This window comes from Squalius cephalus (genome assembly GCF_949319135.1).
Source record: "Squalius cephalus genome assembly, chromosome: 7".
Lineage (NCBI taxonomy): Eukaryota > Metazoa > Chordata > Actinopteri > Cypriniformes > Leuciscidae > Squalius > Squalius cephalus.
In genome coordinates, this window is record NC_137128.1 from 35,961,833 (window position 1) to 35,977,360 (window position 15,528).

The following is a 15,528-nucleotide window of genomic DNA, read 5'->3' on the forward strand; positions in this document are numbered from 1 at the left end:
GATACACGTGCAGATCTTATCACTCACAAATATATAAGGCCCTGCACTGCCATAGCAAACATCTCTGTCTGAAATGCGCTTCATAATGTCTCTGGTCAGCATCACTCTCATCAGCAGCATTCTTCTGAGCCTGTTTCCTCACACTCCAGCAGCATGTAAGTTTCTTATGGATACAAATGAGGTCTTACTGCATTTTTTTGCATTGCTGTGGATTCAGCTGATTTTTCTGATGCCTTTTAATGGGGATTATGTAAGAAATGGACCTACTTTATGTGGGCTTATGACTATGACTGTAAGAAAGATGCTTTATGTCACGTCAGATGGGCCGCTGAACTATGCCTGCTGTGTGAAATACACTCGAAATCCTCTGCCCTTCGGTGTGATCAAGGGCTTCATCGAGCAGAGCTCCCGCGAGGTGTGTCGCATAGATGCCATCATGTGAGTCACTGTGATCTGACCTCAGAGATGAGTCAGGGTTCACCCACTTACCCACACAATGTGGTTACACCAAAATAGGTGTTAATTTAACCATACATTTAAATATGAGGGCACACAGCCGATACAAACCCCCCCCCAAAAACACAGCATTAACACAGGACATACAGTCCGATACACTGAAAAATCTGACTTTATTTAATAATAATAATAATTAAAAAAATATATTTTAAAGATGTTAAAAGTGGGTGTTATTATAACGTATTATATTATAAATTATAACGTAAAATGAGAAAAATATACACTACCGTAAAAGTTTGGGGTCTGTAAGAGTTTTCATTAACGCTCACCAAAGGCTGCAATTATTTGATTAAAAATCAGTTAAAAAAAAACAATATTCTGAAATAAGCAATATTCTGAAATATTATTACAATTTAAAATAAATAGGTTTCTGTAATGGCAAATCAGACTTTACAGCATCATTACTCCAGTCTTCTTCAGTGTGATCCTTCAGAACTCATTTTAATATGCTGATTTGATGTATGCTGAAGACTGCTTAATATTTTTGGAGAAAATTGGAGAAACTTTTTTTAAGATTCTTTGATAAATATAAAGTTCAAAAGAACAGCATTTATTTGAAATACAAACATTTTAGTACATAAATGTCTTACTACTATCACTTTTGATCAATGTAATGTGGTAGTGCATATATGAGTGAGTTTCAGCATTATTTCTAGGTCACTAATTTTATACAAAATAATTTGTAAAATAAGACGTTCTTGCTTCCGTTCAAGCAAGATGCTCTTTGAGTCTTTCTCAAATCATGCTGGAGATCAAGTTTTACGCAAACTTGTTGTGGAGTACATGCGGCTCAGGTGCTGCTGCCATCAACACAATGGCAATTAAAAAGGATGATTTTTTTTTTTTTTTTTTGGTGGTGGTTGAGGAGAGACCCCCCTTCCATGTAAAGCAAAAAGTGCTATATAAATGTAACAAATTATTATTATTTGAATTTTTGAAATCAACTTTTCACCCAATTTATGTTGATGATTTGAAAAATATTTCTCATTAAAATCCACGAATAAACATTAAATGTACTATTTAATACACAATTGTTCAAAAGTTTGAAAGTCTCTTAAATAACACCAAATCTTCATTTATGTTATAAAAAAATTATGTAATAATGTGAAATATTATCCATTTAAAATAGAGCCATAAATTATTTAGATGAGTTAGAGTAATGTAAAAACATACTGTATGTAGCCATGACTTGCAGCATCTTCAGAAGAAAATAAAACAATTTTGCTATCATTGGTCTCCAAAATCAACTTTCTTAATCTTTCTCTTCAAGTTTCTTCACCAAGAACAACAAGAAGGTGTGTGCGAGCGTTGAGGATCAGTGGGTGAAAGCAGCGCTGGCACGTCTGAGGTAAGGAGTGTGTGACATTTAAAACAAGTCACCTCATATTTGTGGCAAATGTACCATTGCATCATTCAAGTTAACATATGCGATCACTGAGCAGTAAATAGTCTCACAGACTCTTATTGATTTGTTATTTTATGATGGCCAAAATAACACTGACTTGAATTTAAATTTTCTCTATAGGTCCAAATTATCTAAATTGACAAACAACGCTGGACTGAAAAATACAAATCCCAGAACCACCACCCACAGCCCATAAAGCGTTTGCAGATAAATAAGCATTTAGAAAATGGCGGCAGATTCTTTTAATTACAGATGATTATATCCTCATATATCATACTTTGACTTCTTTTCTGACTAGTCATCCTTAACAATGAAACTCTTGTTTTCTACATAACTATATTTTTGTACTCACTTTTCTATCACACAGAATGTATAATTCAGTCTGAGGTGTTGTAAAGATGTGTATTAAACAGCAATACTGAAAAAAGCATTAAAAACTGAAGTTAAAAAACATTTCTATGAACGACACTTAAAAAACAAAATCCAGTGAGAGTTAACAGAACACAGATGACAGCCATTATTCTACAAAACAATCATTGTAGTTTAGAATAAACCATAGCACATCTGTTTAAAGGGGTGAGTTTCTGATACATCAGAGCACAATGTCAAAATCTCATCTCTGTCCTCGTCAATCCCAACAGGCGTGGGTACAGGTGACCCAATTTTCATATTGTTCATCAGCTAAAAGAGAGAGACAACGAGTGAAATTAGGCTATATGAAACAAACATCTGCTAAATACTTCTTATCTGCACTTAGTAGGTTAAGACAAACGGACATAGATGTTAAAGAATTCTGCAAAAAATCATAATGTAAAAGTTGTCGTTTAAGGTATTATTTATAACCTGAAGATACTCCTCAAAGTTGATGGCGTCATAATGATGAGTGTCTACAGAGTCAAACATCGCTCTGCGCTGCTCAGGAGAAGAGTCATCCTGAAAGAAGTCAAGCAGTTCATTGCTGTCCCAGAGTTTATGATGGGACAGTAAAGGGGGGGGGGGGGGGGGGATTAGAGAGTATGAGAGATTATTAATACTAATTTTATTCAAATAATCTGATCTATTAGGGACTTGTGTGGAATGAAATATTGTGATGTTAGAGAGTGCTGCCACCTAGAGCTGAAATAGTTTTTGTTACAATTAAAAAAAAATATCTGTCTGGGGTTAGCTTTGCAAAATACATGGGTACTTAAAGTAAGTGTTCACTTACAGGATACAGTAGTGGAGGAGATACTTATAATTATTGACAAAAAACTCTAAATGAAATCTAAGGTTCAAGATGTCTTCAGAAGTCCACTGGGGGTATTTCTCCTTCAACTTCTCAACCACTTCACTCCAGTTGCGTCTATACACTGAAAAACATGTGAATCATCGACATTATGCCTGTACTATGAACACTGACAAGGAATTCTAGATACTTCTGCTCTTTCTGCATTGGTTGCAAAACAGATAGTGTTAGGCAAACTTCTAAATATCTCATGTTTCAGACATTGTGATAGGCCAACTTATACCATTAAACTTGTCCTCTTCCATTTTGGAGCGAGCATTCTGCCGATACATGTTTTCACAAATGTCCAAATTATCTGCATGGAATTCTGCAAAAAATTAGCCTATCTTCTTTTTCTTCTTCAGCTGCAATACACAGATCGAAAACATCAACGTACAAGTCATGAAATGCCATAGGCTAGGCTATTCCTCCGGACTGCAGTATCCTGCCCAAAAGCAAAACTACACAAGTCACCCAGCTAAACAAAAGGATAGTTCATCCAAAATTAAAATTATCCCATGATTTACTCACCCTCAAGCCATATGACTTTCCTAGGAAGGTTCATGGGATAATTTTTATTTTTGGTGAACTATCCATTTAAATAATGTGCCATCCTACCTATAGCTTGATTTAGCCAGTCAGTTTAAATCAAATAAACAAAATAAATTATCTGTTACTCATTTTCTCAACAGTTCTGCTCTAGCTTTACACTAAACTGGTGTAGGCTAACTGTTGTTGTCTGTTGAGATTAGCTATGATCAATTTCATGTAATTTACAATTAAGAACAACATTCTTAACATTAAAATAATGAATAAACAAACAAAATCTTTACAACACTTGGAAAAAAAGTGACAACCAGCCCAGGTCTCCTCAATGGGATTTTGAACTCAACTGTTAATTCAGTCACTGACCTTCTTTGAGTTTAGACTCGGGAAGATCGAATATGAAAGGCGGTCGAGCCAAAGGAATAGAAATAAATGAGCCCATTTCTAACTGTTTGTGGACAGTCTGACAGAATTAAGTGTTGTTTGTTTGATTAGACAAAATAACACAGTGAAAGAAGTCGAATATCTCTGTGGTAATGGAACTCGGTCGCTGTTGTCCCGCTCTCGCTGTCAGATCACCGGAAGTACTGGCGCGCACACTCAAGTTCGAACGTCAACGGTCGCCGTGCAACTAGTCAATTGCACCTAACGTTACGTGATCGTTCAGTTAACCAGCAGCAAGGACCAGAGAGCAAAAGCAAAGTTGCAAAGTGAAAGCAACACGCATTTAAGCATAGGCTCCAGAAGAATGTAATCATGATGACCGATCACTTACTTAACTCCAGACGGGGTGTTTTCCGGTGACGCTGAACTAGTAGCCTATTTCCAAGAAGAGATGGCGTTCATCTGGCTTCATGACATACATGGTGAGTATTGATATTAAAACATCAATCCAATTATTATGTAAATAACAGACTTGAGATTGTTAACGCAGATTGTTATCTCCATTTAAACAAGGCTGATCTGACTGAGTCTGGTAATGCCAACAATCAGCTGATTGCTAGGCTTGATTCACGTGATCTGCCCGAGCCGTTTTATTTCAGGCCTACTAAAGAAATAGTCAAATCAGTGTTAAAGAACACTGAATGTCAATTTAGTCTTATAGATATCTATTATTATTTATACTTTATTTTTATTATTATATTATTAAAATGATGTGCTGCAATAACCCTATAAATGCATTTTATTGTGATGCCAATAGCTGAATTTTCATATCGTAACCGGTTTTCAGTGTCACATGATCCTTCAGAAATCATTTTAATATGCTGATTTGGTCAAGAAATATGTTTTTCTGATCCTTTGTGTTGAAAACAGTTATGCTGTTTAATAATTTTGTGGTAGTCATAATACATTATTTTTGATGAATGGAAAGGTGGAATGGACATCTATTTGAAATGTAATCTTTACTGTTACTTTTGATCAATAGAGTGCCCTTTTTCAGTGGCGCTTGTTCTGGAACTTTTTTCCCCATAGGGATTTTGAAAAAGTCTCTGTTAAAGAATTATAAGCCATGAACCAAGCCAATTAGCTATGATGTGAAACTCAAAACTGCAAACTTTGATTTGAGGCACACACACACACACACACACACACACACACACACACACACACACACACACACACAAACGGACAAAGATAAGACTGTGTTATCTTTAGTGATGGAAATAACTACAATCCCATGAAAGATTGCAGACAGCATCATTATATTATATTTATATATAAAAGCCTAAATTCAATCTGTTCATCATATAAAGCGATTGTGTCTCTTCAGATAATTTAGACTAAACTACTCAATTTGTATGTATTAGTTTTACAATCTCTTTATGAACTTTTTGAAACGGCAAAGTGTCGGAGGGACAGAAAGCTCTCAGATTTCATCAAAAAATATCTTTATTTGTGTTTCAAAGATAAACAAAAGTCTTATGGATTTGGAACAATATGAGTGCGAGTAATTAATGACAGAATTTTCATTTTTGGGTGAATTATCCCTTTAAGAGTCCACTCTGCCATGAATGAACAATAAGAGTTTTTGTATACACTTTCCAGTTTCCATTTACTCCAGTACAGATAATATTGCAATATCGCAATATCGCTATGACAAATCAAAATAAGATACTTCATAGTGGATACTCAACCATGCATTTGACCCATTAAGTATGCAATGTATGCCAATAAAAATACTTTAGGTTATCTTCTTTATTTGAGCACAATTCTTTTTTTTTTACAGATTTGTGTTAAATCTAAAACTTTCAATTTCATGGTATAACTATCTATTTTAATAGATAAGAATCAAAGGTTTGTCAGTTCATACAGTATAATAAATAGCTTTCATTAGTCATCAAGTTATTTCAGCTCAAAATTCTTGGAAAACCAACTAAATATTGATGAATAGGCTACATCAATTTTATACAATGATAAATTACATTGCAATAAATAAAACCCTATATAGCCTACTTTAAAATTAATACAATATATATTTTTGCTATCTGAGCATATTTAGAGTTGATTTTAGGGAGAGGCTGTTGAGAGAGTTGTAGAGATGTTCAGCTTCACGTCCCATCTAAAAAAGAGAGAGAACAAATAGACTTTATTGTATTTAAAAATCGCCATTCTTTCTGATCTGGCAGTCTTTAAGTTGTCAATTTGAATATTTTATATGAACTATACTCTTGCATCAGTTTGTGTTCATCAGTGACTTACTGTTGAAGTTGAATTTTCTTGAGCTCCCGGATTTTTTCCTTTAAGCCCTGGTGACTGCATCTCGGACCCTCAGTTGTGAAGAAACTGTTTGCCAAGATAGGTAGAGATGTATGATGTGCAGCATTCAACGGGCTTGTTTTGTCCATCTAATGAATTGAGACATTTGATTAGATTTTTTTTCTGGAAGTCAGACACAACACAGATGAATTTAAAAGGATAGCATCTCACATACTCACTCGTCCCCATAATCATAACTGACATAATGACGGCGATGGCAGCGAGACTCATCATCATATTCTGCTTGAGCTGCATGTTGTGTTCACTGCTGAGGTCCTGGATCTTCTGTCAATGCAAAGTTAGAGATGCTCACTGACTCCACACATTCACAACGGCTTAACACTGTTTCATCAAGAAGAGGAACTCGTCAGATTCATCGCAGGAATTGCATCTCCATGATGCCTTCTGGACAAATATTGCTTATGCTTTCTCAGTGATTTTATCACTGCAATCGTAAGACCCTCAGTCAGCGATGCAGTTATTTTTTATAGAAAAGAAAGTTTGAGGATGTACTTTGGACAAGTGAAATGCCTAACTTCACGGGGGGCGATGAATCATGGAAATTGCAAGTTGTTTAGTCATCAAATGCAACAAGGATCGAGGAAAGGGTGTGAGCAGCACTGGCATATTTTGGGCAAGAAGAAGAAAATTGGATTCTGTATCTTTGTATCTGTGAACTTAAACAGGAACCCATATTTATGCTTTTGGGGTTTTTTTAGGTCTAAACAATACTATCTTGATTTTATGGTTTTTCCAGGTCTAAATAAATATGCACTGTATCACAGCACTTCAACACTGTTGGAATGAATTGTAAAATTTTAAACTGCACCACAAAGCTTTGCAGATAACTGGCTTTAAAGGATAGTTCACCCTAAAATGAAAATTAAGTCATCATTTACTCAACCTAGTGTTGTTTTAATGCAGTAGCCTATATCGTTCTTTCTTTTTCAGACCACAAAAGGAGCAGACCCCTGCTCGCGTGAGCTCATTCAATAGCAACCAGCATCAAGCTTATTGAAAAAAGATGCAAAAGTATCACAGAACGATCTCATGAAATCTGGGGGTATACGATATATGGTTTGGTGAAAAACAAACCAAAATTTTATGTTTTTGCCTATTTAACGAAAATCCTGATCTTGGCTGTTGGTCTTCTGTGCTCGACTCTGTTCGTGAGACTCTATTAGCAATGCAGTTCACTTCAACTCACCCAGAAAAAGCACACAAGTTGTGTGAGAAATCAAGATGAATAAAACGTTTGTTAATTTCCATATTTAAACTCTTATCCTTCTGGTAAAAAATGAATTAAATGCAGTTGATTTAGTAAGTCAGTAAGAAAAACAATATCTGTTTCTGTGTTGGCCTTCAAGGCTGTGTTATTCTTATATCCTGAGATCCTCCTCAAAGTCGATAGTGTTGTATCGGTGAGTGTCGGGTCAAACATAACTCTGCGCTGCTCAGGACTAGTCATCCTATTAAAAAAAAGAGGTTAAGAGCCTCATTGCTGTGACTTAGTTTCATAGGAGAAGAATTAAAGAGAAAAAAGAGAGACTATTTAACTTTAATGTATTATGATGATTCTATGCACAAAACTGATTTATTAGTCACTTGATGAGAATGACAGCAATGTTAGAGAATGCTGCCACCTAGAGGTGAAACAAAAACAAGGCTGTTACTCCTTTAACTTTACAACCATGCCACTGCAGTTTTGTTTAAGCTCTAAAAAGAGGTCATCAAAATATAAACTATGAATAAAACATAAAACTATGAATAATATCGAATAATGTTTTATCATAATGATGTGACTAGATTTCTCAGTGGTTATTAAGGTACATATATTACCATCAAATGTGGCCTGTTCATTTCACCTCTGCTGGGCGACGTTGTAACAAAACCTCTGCTTAACTTAATAAGATTTCAAAGCTAATCCCAGATCTGAGTCTGTCTGCATTGCAGAAATCATCAACATCAGACTCAACATGGCAAAACCACAAGCAGGAAGATTGTGGTTTCACAGACAAGGCGTAAGCCTATAGTCCCTGACTAAAATGTGTGTTTGAGCCGTTTTAACTGAAAGTAACTTGCTTGCACTGACATATCTTAAAATATTACTCAGCCATTGTTTTGTTTTAAGATGCATACCAGTAATGGGTTTTGCTTTTTTAGGCATGTTTATAAAAGCCACTTAAATGTCCTAATTGAACTAAGGCCTAATCCTGGCTTAATCTTAGCCTTGTCTGTCATTATGACGAGAATGATGTGGCGTTAAAGATTTTTCTGACATTACGCTCTGTTTCATGATTAACTAACTGCGCATAAACTATTTGGATCTATGTTAAAAACTTGTTAATGCGATGACAAGCACAGCTTCAGATTTATTTACCACTTTATTTGAGCACAATTCGTCTTCGTACAGGTGCAATAAAGATTGTTTCAGATATAGGAACATAATAATAAATGGCTTTCATTAGTCAAATTCTTGAAAAGTCAAATAAATATTGATGAATAAATACATCAATTCACTGATAAGTTACATCACAATAAATAACAAGCATACACAGCATTTTCAACAAGTTAACTGTTTCAGCAAAGTTCTTAATCCATCTAAGCATCCTTGAGAGAGGTGTAGAGAGATCTCTGCTCTTTCTGATAGATTTCTATAGTCAAATCAAGTCACATTTATTTATATAGTGCTTTTTACAATACAGATTGTTTCAAAGCAGCTTTACAGAGATAACAGGAAAATAATGCTTTTTTTTTTTTAATCAGTCTATATGTTGTCATTCTTAATACTACTGTTGCATTGTACTATTTTTCAGTCTTACCCTTGAAGTTTTCTGAGATCCTTGAGCTTTTCCCACACCCAGGTCTCGCTCCAGTGACTGCATCTCGGGCCCTCACTTGTGTAGAAACTGCCAAGACGGAGACAGATTTAGAAACAGCTAAAGATGATTGGATATAAGACAAAATAGATATTCTTTATCTAACATTATGACTGCTTTGACACAAGGAGGTTTACTCTTCTGAAGTTTGAATCCTGTTATGCGATTTCATTGGTGGAGACGGATGTGCAGCTCTCAACAGGCTTGTTTTGTCCATCTAATGAATTGAGGAGTTTGATTGGATTTCTTTCTGGAAGTCAGACGACACGACACAGATGAATTTAAAAGTATAGTATCTCAAATACTTGTCCCCATAATCATAACTGACATAATGACGGCGATGGCAGCGAGACTCATCATCATATTCTGCTTGAGATGCATGTTGTGTTCACTGGATCTCCTGTCAATGCAAAGTTAGAGATGCTCAGTGACATCTCACTTATACACTTTATATATATATATACCCTTTTTATACCATCAAAAAGAGGAATTGTCTGTCAGATTTTACACCGGATTTGCGGTGTTTCATGATTTTATTTTCTGGAGAAACAACCTCCTGCATTTATGCTCACTCTGTGGTTTTGGTCCAGATATTTGATGATGCAATCCTGTGCCTGTGGAATAGATTAAAGGAAAGATCCCCCAGTCAGAGAAGACTTTATTATTCTTTCTTTTTTTTTATTGCAGCTTTTGCTGAATTCTCTAATTTGGCAAAAAATATATTTGTTGTTCTCCCCCCCACATGTACTACTATGTTGATTTTATTTGAACAAATATATAAACACAAATAAGCACTAGTCTGAACTTATGTCATAGGCACATGATAAGGACATGGTGGACCTTGCAGATCCTTCATGTGGGCGAGGGGAGCATCAGAGCAGAAAAGAGGAAGGATGTGAAGGCTCCTGGAGAACTCGGTGAGTAAGAGAATCACTCAAATCATGACTGTATAGGGTGGGATGTTCACCCTTGCAACTTTCCATTATGACCTCCATAAACGAACTCAAGACTCGAGAGTTACTGAAGGTACATATACGGTGACTTTCCACTCTCTTAGACATTTTGAAACTCTCTAATATACTATACTCAAAAACTGCAATTGAATGCACTGTGCATACAGTATCTCAATAAAATAATCACAGTATTCAGTAAAAGATAAAATGGTGTCCCAAAAATAGTTTGCCTTAATTTTTTAATCGTATACACTATACCATTCAAAAGTTAAGGGTCACGTATTTTTTTATTTTTTTATTTATTTATTTTTTTTCAGCAAGGATGCATTAAATTCATCAAAAGTGACTGTAAAGACATTTATAATGTTACAAAAAAAATCATATTTCAAATTGATGAGTTACTTTCTGTTAACTTTTTATTCAAAGTATCCTGAAATGTTTTTATAAAGTAATAACAAAAGACTTTAGCTACAGAAAGCCCGTGCACTCATTATGAATGGGAGAAAGGGCATTGTGGCGGAATATGGCGGTATAAGTCCCACGTTCTAAAGAAAAGAGCTAATCACAGATTGGTAAAGTCATCGCGTCACTACAGCCAAAGTGCAGCTGGTTGCTATATAGAAACAGACACAGACACGTGTTCTCAGACACACACTTAGGACCTTGGTTTGTTTTGCACTTCCCGGCAACAGTAATTCTGCTCACTCTGAACAAATATTTTTCAGTTGTTTCTTACTCAAGCAGTTATTTATTCATTTATTTATTTAATTAATTAATTAATTAATTAATTAAATTATTGTTAGTTATTAGTTATTATATCTTTATTTGCATCGATGGCTCCATAAAGAACCTTTAACATCCATGGAAGCTTTCCATTTCTACAAAAGTTTCTTTATAATGAAAAAGGTTTGTTTGGGCAACCAAAAAGGGTTCTTATTATTGTACTTTTCTGCACTTTTTCAACTCACTGTCTTCATTCTCCATGTGCCATCAATGTGATTGTAATCCGCTCCCTTTGAAATAAGGAAACCACAAGATGGCACTTCCTCTTGTGTGTACAAGCCATAAAATCATTCACAAAAAAAGAGGATGCGATACTTTATCTGTCTGCTTTTTTAGATTACACTGGAAAAATGGATGATAATAATAAATCTGTTAGGTTGTTTTCCAATCCTATTCCAGCATTTTCTATTCTCTAATATTTTTGTTTTCTGTAGCCTTTGAACGTTCAGTAAATAGTTGTAAAAAGGACTCTAAAAAATATAGTTGCAAATATATTTATATTTTATTATATATAATATATTGCATTTATAATATATTATATTTCTTATTTATTGTAATTAAAATTATACATATTTTTTTATATTATATTTTTTTAATTTATCAGAATGTGACCAGAGCAGTCACACTTTAAATATTTTTACGATATAATTTTCTTTTCTTTCTTTTCTTTTTTCCTCAAAATGAAATTAAATGAAGTATTGTCCCCAGTAGGGAAATTTGGTGTGGTTACTCATACAAAATACAAAATCCTATACAACACAATACAATACAAACATATCCTTAAAAACAATTTAACAATTCAATTGATGCAGGCATGTTTAACAATTCAATTGATGCAGGCACAAACAAGTTTTTGAACCTATTCAATTTACACCGTGAGATTCTATAACGTCTACTGGAAGGAAACAGATCAAGTATGAAGTACATGTGACGGGTCACACAAAATTCTTCTAGCTTCTCTTAATGTCTTTTTTTCCAATTTATGTTCTCATTCTGAAATGTCATATCAATATCTATCCACTAACTTGCCATTATACCAATATCTTATAACAGTAGCTCTAAAATGTTTTTTAGCACATGACGGAAGTCTGATTTCAGCCTTGTTGAAGACCTCACATGCCTTCAGAGTCTCACATGAATTGATGCAACAGTTTTGCTCAGCAGCACACAATGTTTCCGGCACACAAAATCAGGCCACTAGACTCTTCCGACCTAGAAAAAAACCCACAAATGATTTATCTTTCTAAGTTCACTTGCTAGGGGTCGCTATTGTGTTTCTATCTGAAAAACGAAATATCTAGTTGATATAGGAGGCTTCTTCTCACAGTAAAAAGAACTTCTGGGGTAGCTTATCAAGATTGATGTTTGAAATGTGCTTTAAATTTTGGTTCACAATGACATTTTGACCTCAAAGAAGTGTTAAAATATGGGAAATGTGGTTTTAAAAAAAAACTTCCACTTTCACCCCCACATCAACCCACATTTCTCGTGTCTCTCAAATGCACAGTCACGATTCGAGGGTTGGCAAAAAAAAAAAAAAAAACCTTTTCCTTTTTTGTTTCCCCTTTTCACACAGATCGTTTGGAAAACCCATTACAGAATATTCTCGAAAATTATTATTAATAAATTATTATTATTTAATTAGTGTTTTTGTGTATGATTGGTTTTGATTGCTTCTTACTCAAGGAACAATGCTTGGTACTTGGTATTTGTTTTGTATTACTTCAAGCATTTTAATCATAATGTAAAAGCTGATTAATAGTTTACATGTTTGTTCAAATAAAAAGAATGTACCACATTCAAAAGCGAAACAGTTCGAGATAAACAGTGTGATACTTTATTATGAACCTTTCAGCCACAAAGATCTTATAAACTATATGTTGCCGCTGTGAGAACTGCAAAATGATAAAGACCCTCAGATTGTGGTCTGAGAAAAAGAGAAGGCCGTCATGACCTAGAAAATCAGGAAATGCAGCAAGCAGACTCAAAAGTAAAGATGCTAGTAACATATTTGAAGTGTTGATTGTGTTTGATGTCCTCCTTTCCAACTCTGATAGCTAATTAAATACCAAATATTTGTCTCACATATACAGTACTGGTCAAAAGTTGGAAAACATTTGTTTTTTAATGTTTTTGAAAGTAGTCTCTTAATCTGATGATTAAAATGATAAAAATGATTTCTGAAAGATCATGTGACACTGAAGACTGAAATAATGACTGCTGAAAATTCTGCTTTACCAACACAGGAATAAATTACATCTTAATATGTATTATAACAGAAACCAGTTAATTTAAATTGTAATAATAGTTCACACTTCACAGTATTACTGTTTTACTGTATTTTTGATCAAATAAATTCGGCCCGGTGAGATTAAGAGACTACTTTCAAAACATAAAAAAATGTAATGTTTGCAAACTTTTGACCAGTAGTGTACATTATCAGTTTATTTGACTTTTTTGTTTTACATCCACTAATAAGTATCTTGTCTAGTCATTTTTTGATTTCATCCTCTGTGACGATTGAATGTGATGGTTAGCCTTAGGTATATACTTCAGTATTATTTAACAACCTATGACATTAGACTGGAGCCTGTCAGTGGATGGAAACGCCTTCAATGTGTTCTAGTAGAAGACAAGCTTAAATACACTGCGTCTTTTTTGGATAACCATCTGACTGAATGGAAAATGTTGCATTTTTCTTCAGTACTTCTGCTGTGGCCCCAGATCTTCTCAACCACATGGCAAGGTGTGTTTCAAACTTTTCTTACAGGGGTTTGTCAGAATATGTTTTTGTCATCAATAACGTTTCATTAATTCATTTCAAATACTGGAACAATAATGCCCTGCTTTTGTCTCCAATAGATCCTGTTCCTTCAAGCTGTCTAACTACTTCAAATACTAAAGTTCCTATGAAGAATCTAGTTAGCTACATCATCCAGGACAAACCCTTGTACTCTGTGAAGGCTGTGAGGTGAGAATCCATTCAGATTTTGGCAGGGTGAGGTATATTACAAACAAGGGACCCATCAGTGATTCTAACACTGTGTCACAACGTGCACTCGCATCCAGTGTAGACGCGCTGAAGATGAGGATATTAAAGTTAAATTACTGCCACATATCTCTGTCTCTATCTCGGATAGATAGATGGATATGTATTTCTTCTCTAATAACTGAAATCATTATTTGACTGTATGTTCTCTTTCATGTAGATTTCGTACAATCAAAGGGATCACAATCTGCTCGGATCCTTCCTCACCATGGGCCATAAAAGCAATGAAGTACCTGGACGAAAAGAAGAAACCTCAGTCAGCTCGTAAATCTGTGACAGCGGCTCCTGGGAATACACCAACCACAAATACAAAATCACCTCAGAGGTAACATGATAAACAAACCTTTGAATTAAATTTATTTGAATTAAAATAATTTACCAATAAATTATCTAATAGAAGAAATATAGGTTTTTTTTTCTATTTAAATGGACTACAAGGTTCAAGAAAAAAATCTGCACTATTGCAGTGTATTACCCTTTAAGATTACTATTTTGTATTTAAATGAAGAAGTTTAATCTAAAGATATTTTAAAAATCCATAAAATGAATCGTGTACATTTGCCTATTTACAGCTCTAGGACTCAAATATGCTTTACTCCAGTGAAGAAGCAGAATTATAATAACACACAGATTTTGGCAGAGTAGGTATAATATTATTCACCGACTAGACAAATACGGAATACTACAAACAAGTGATCCTTCAGTGATTGATTACACCAGTCTAATTACCCTATGAAAAAAACCTGTACCAAAAAGTATTTAAAATATGTTTATTTCAAGTATACTACAAATCCATTAACATATTTACTGACATATCACATGAGACTTACTGATATAAATATAATTATAATTTATTTGGAGTATTTCTTTATTGCACAATGCACATTTCTTAATATTAAGCCTAAAATGTGTTTTAGTATCACTATTAGTAAGGATAGTATGATCTGTTTAATTTCATTCTTTAAATGCAAATATTTGAAGTGTACCTAAAGTATACTTGAAATAGTGCATTTAGCACAATCAAATATACTTAAGTATATCTTTAATTGGACCTCAGCACTATTTCTGGATAACTAAAGTGCATTAAGTACAAAATTAGTTGTTAGAATTTAGCAGACTTTAATTTATAATAAAAGTGCAATTGCAGGGTATTTATATTAACTACATACATATGTAAATATGCAGTATACTTAGCATAAAAGAAATGTATTTCAAATACATTTTGGTATATTTAATTTTCACTAGGGTTGGTAAAGATAAGAATATTAAAATATAATTACTTCCACATATCTCTCAGATAGACGGATAGATATTTCTGCTTCTCTAGTAACTGAGAACACTTTTTGAAGGCATGTTCTCTTTCGTTCTGTAGATTT

At 34.2% G+C, this 15,528-nt stretch overlaps 2 protein-coding genes across 2 annotated transcripts; one reads left to right on the forward strand and one right to left on the reverse strand.

The window, feature by feature from the left end:
• Positions 1-2,353, forward strand: ccl20l (C-C motif chemokine ligand 20-like). The gene is made up of 4 exons (XM_079876824.1): positions 1-155; positions 321-438; positions 1,787-1,864; positions 2,042-2,353. Exons 1-4 carry the CDS (start codon positions 74-76, stop codon positions 2,115-2,117), a joined length of 354 nt encoding a protein of 117 aa, XP_079732950.1. The 5' UTR covers positions 1-73; the 3' UTR covers positions 2,118-2,353.
• A 110-nt stretch (positions 2,354-2,463) lies between these two features.
• LOC307161830 (uncharacterized protein) lies at positions 2,464-9,373 on the reverse strand (the record flags this gene model as incomplete). The annotated part of the gene is made up of 5 exons (XM_079876767.1): positions 2,464-2,602; positions 2,765-2,879; positions 3,129-3,270; positions 6,668-6,773; positions 9,311-9,373. 5 exons carry the CDS (start codon positions 9,371-9,373, stop codon positions 2,465-2,467), a joined length of 564 nt encoding a protein of 187 aa, XP_079732893.1. The 3' UTR covers position 2,464.
• Positions 9,374-15,528: the final 6,155 nt, after the last annotated feature.

Excerpts from the sequence above, each read along its gene's own strand:
- ccl20l (XM_079876824.1), top strand. The coding sequence starts at position 74 with ATGCGCTTCATAATGTCTCTGGTCAGCATCACTCTCATCAGCAGCATT. Across the intron at positions 156-320 it reads TCCTCACACTCCAGCAGCAT|ATGGGCCGCTGAACTATGCC; the intron begins GTAAGTTTCTTA and ends ATGTCACGTCAG. Across the intron at positions 439-1,786 it reads TGTCGCATAGATGCCATCAT|TTTCTTCACCAAGAACAACA; the intron begins GTGAGTCACTGT and ends TTTCTCTTCAAG.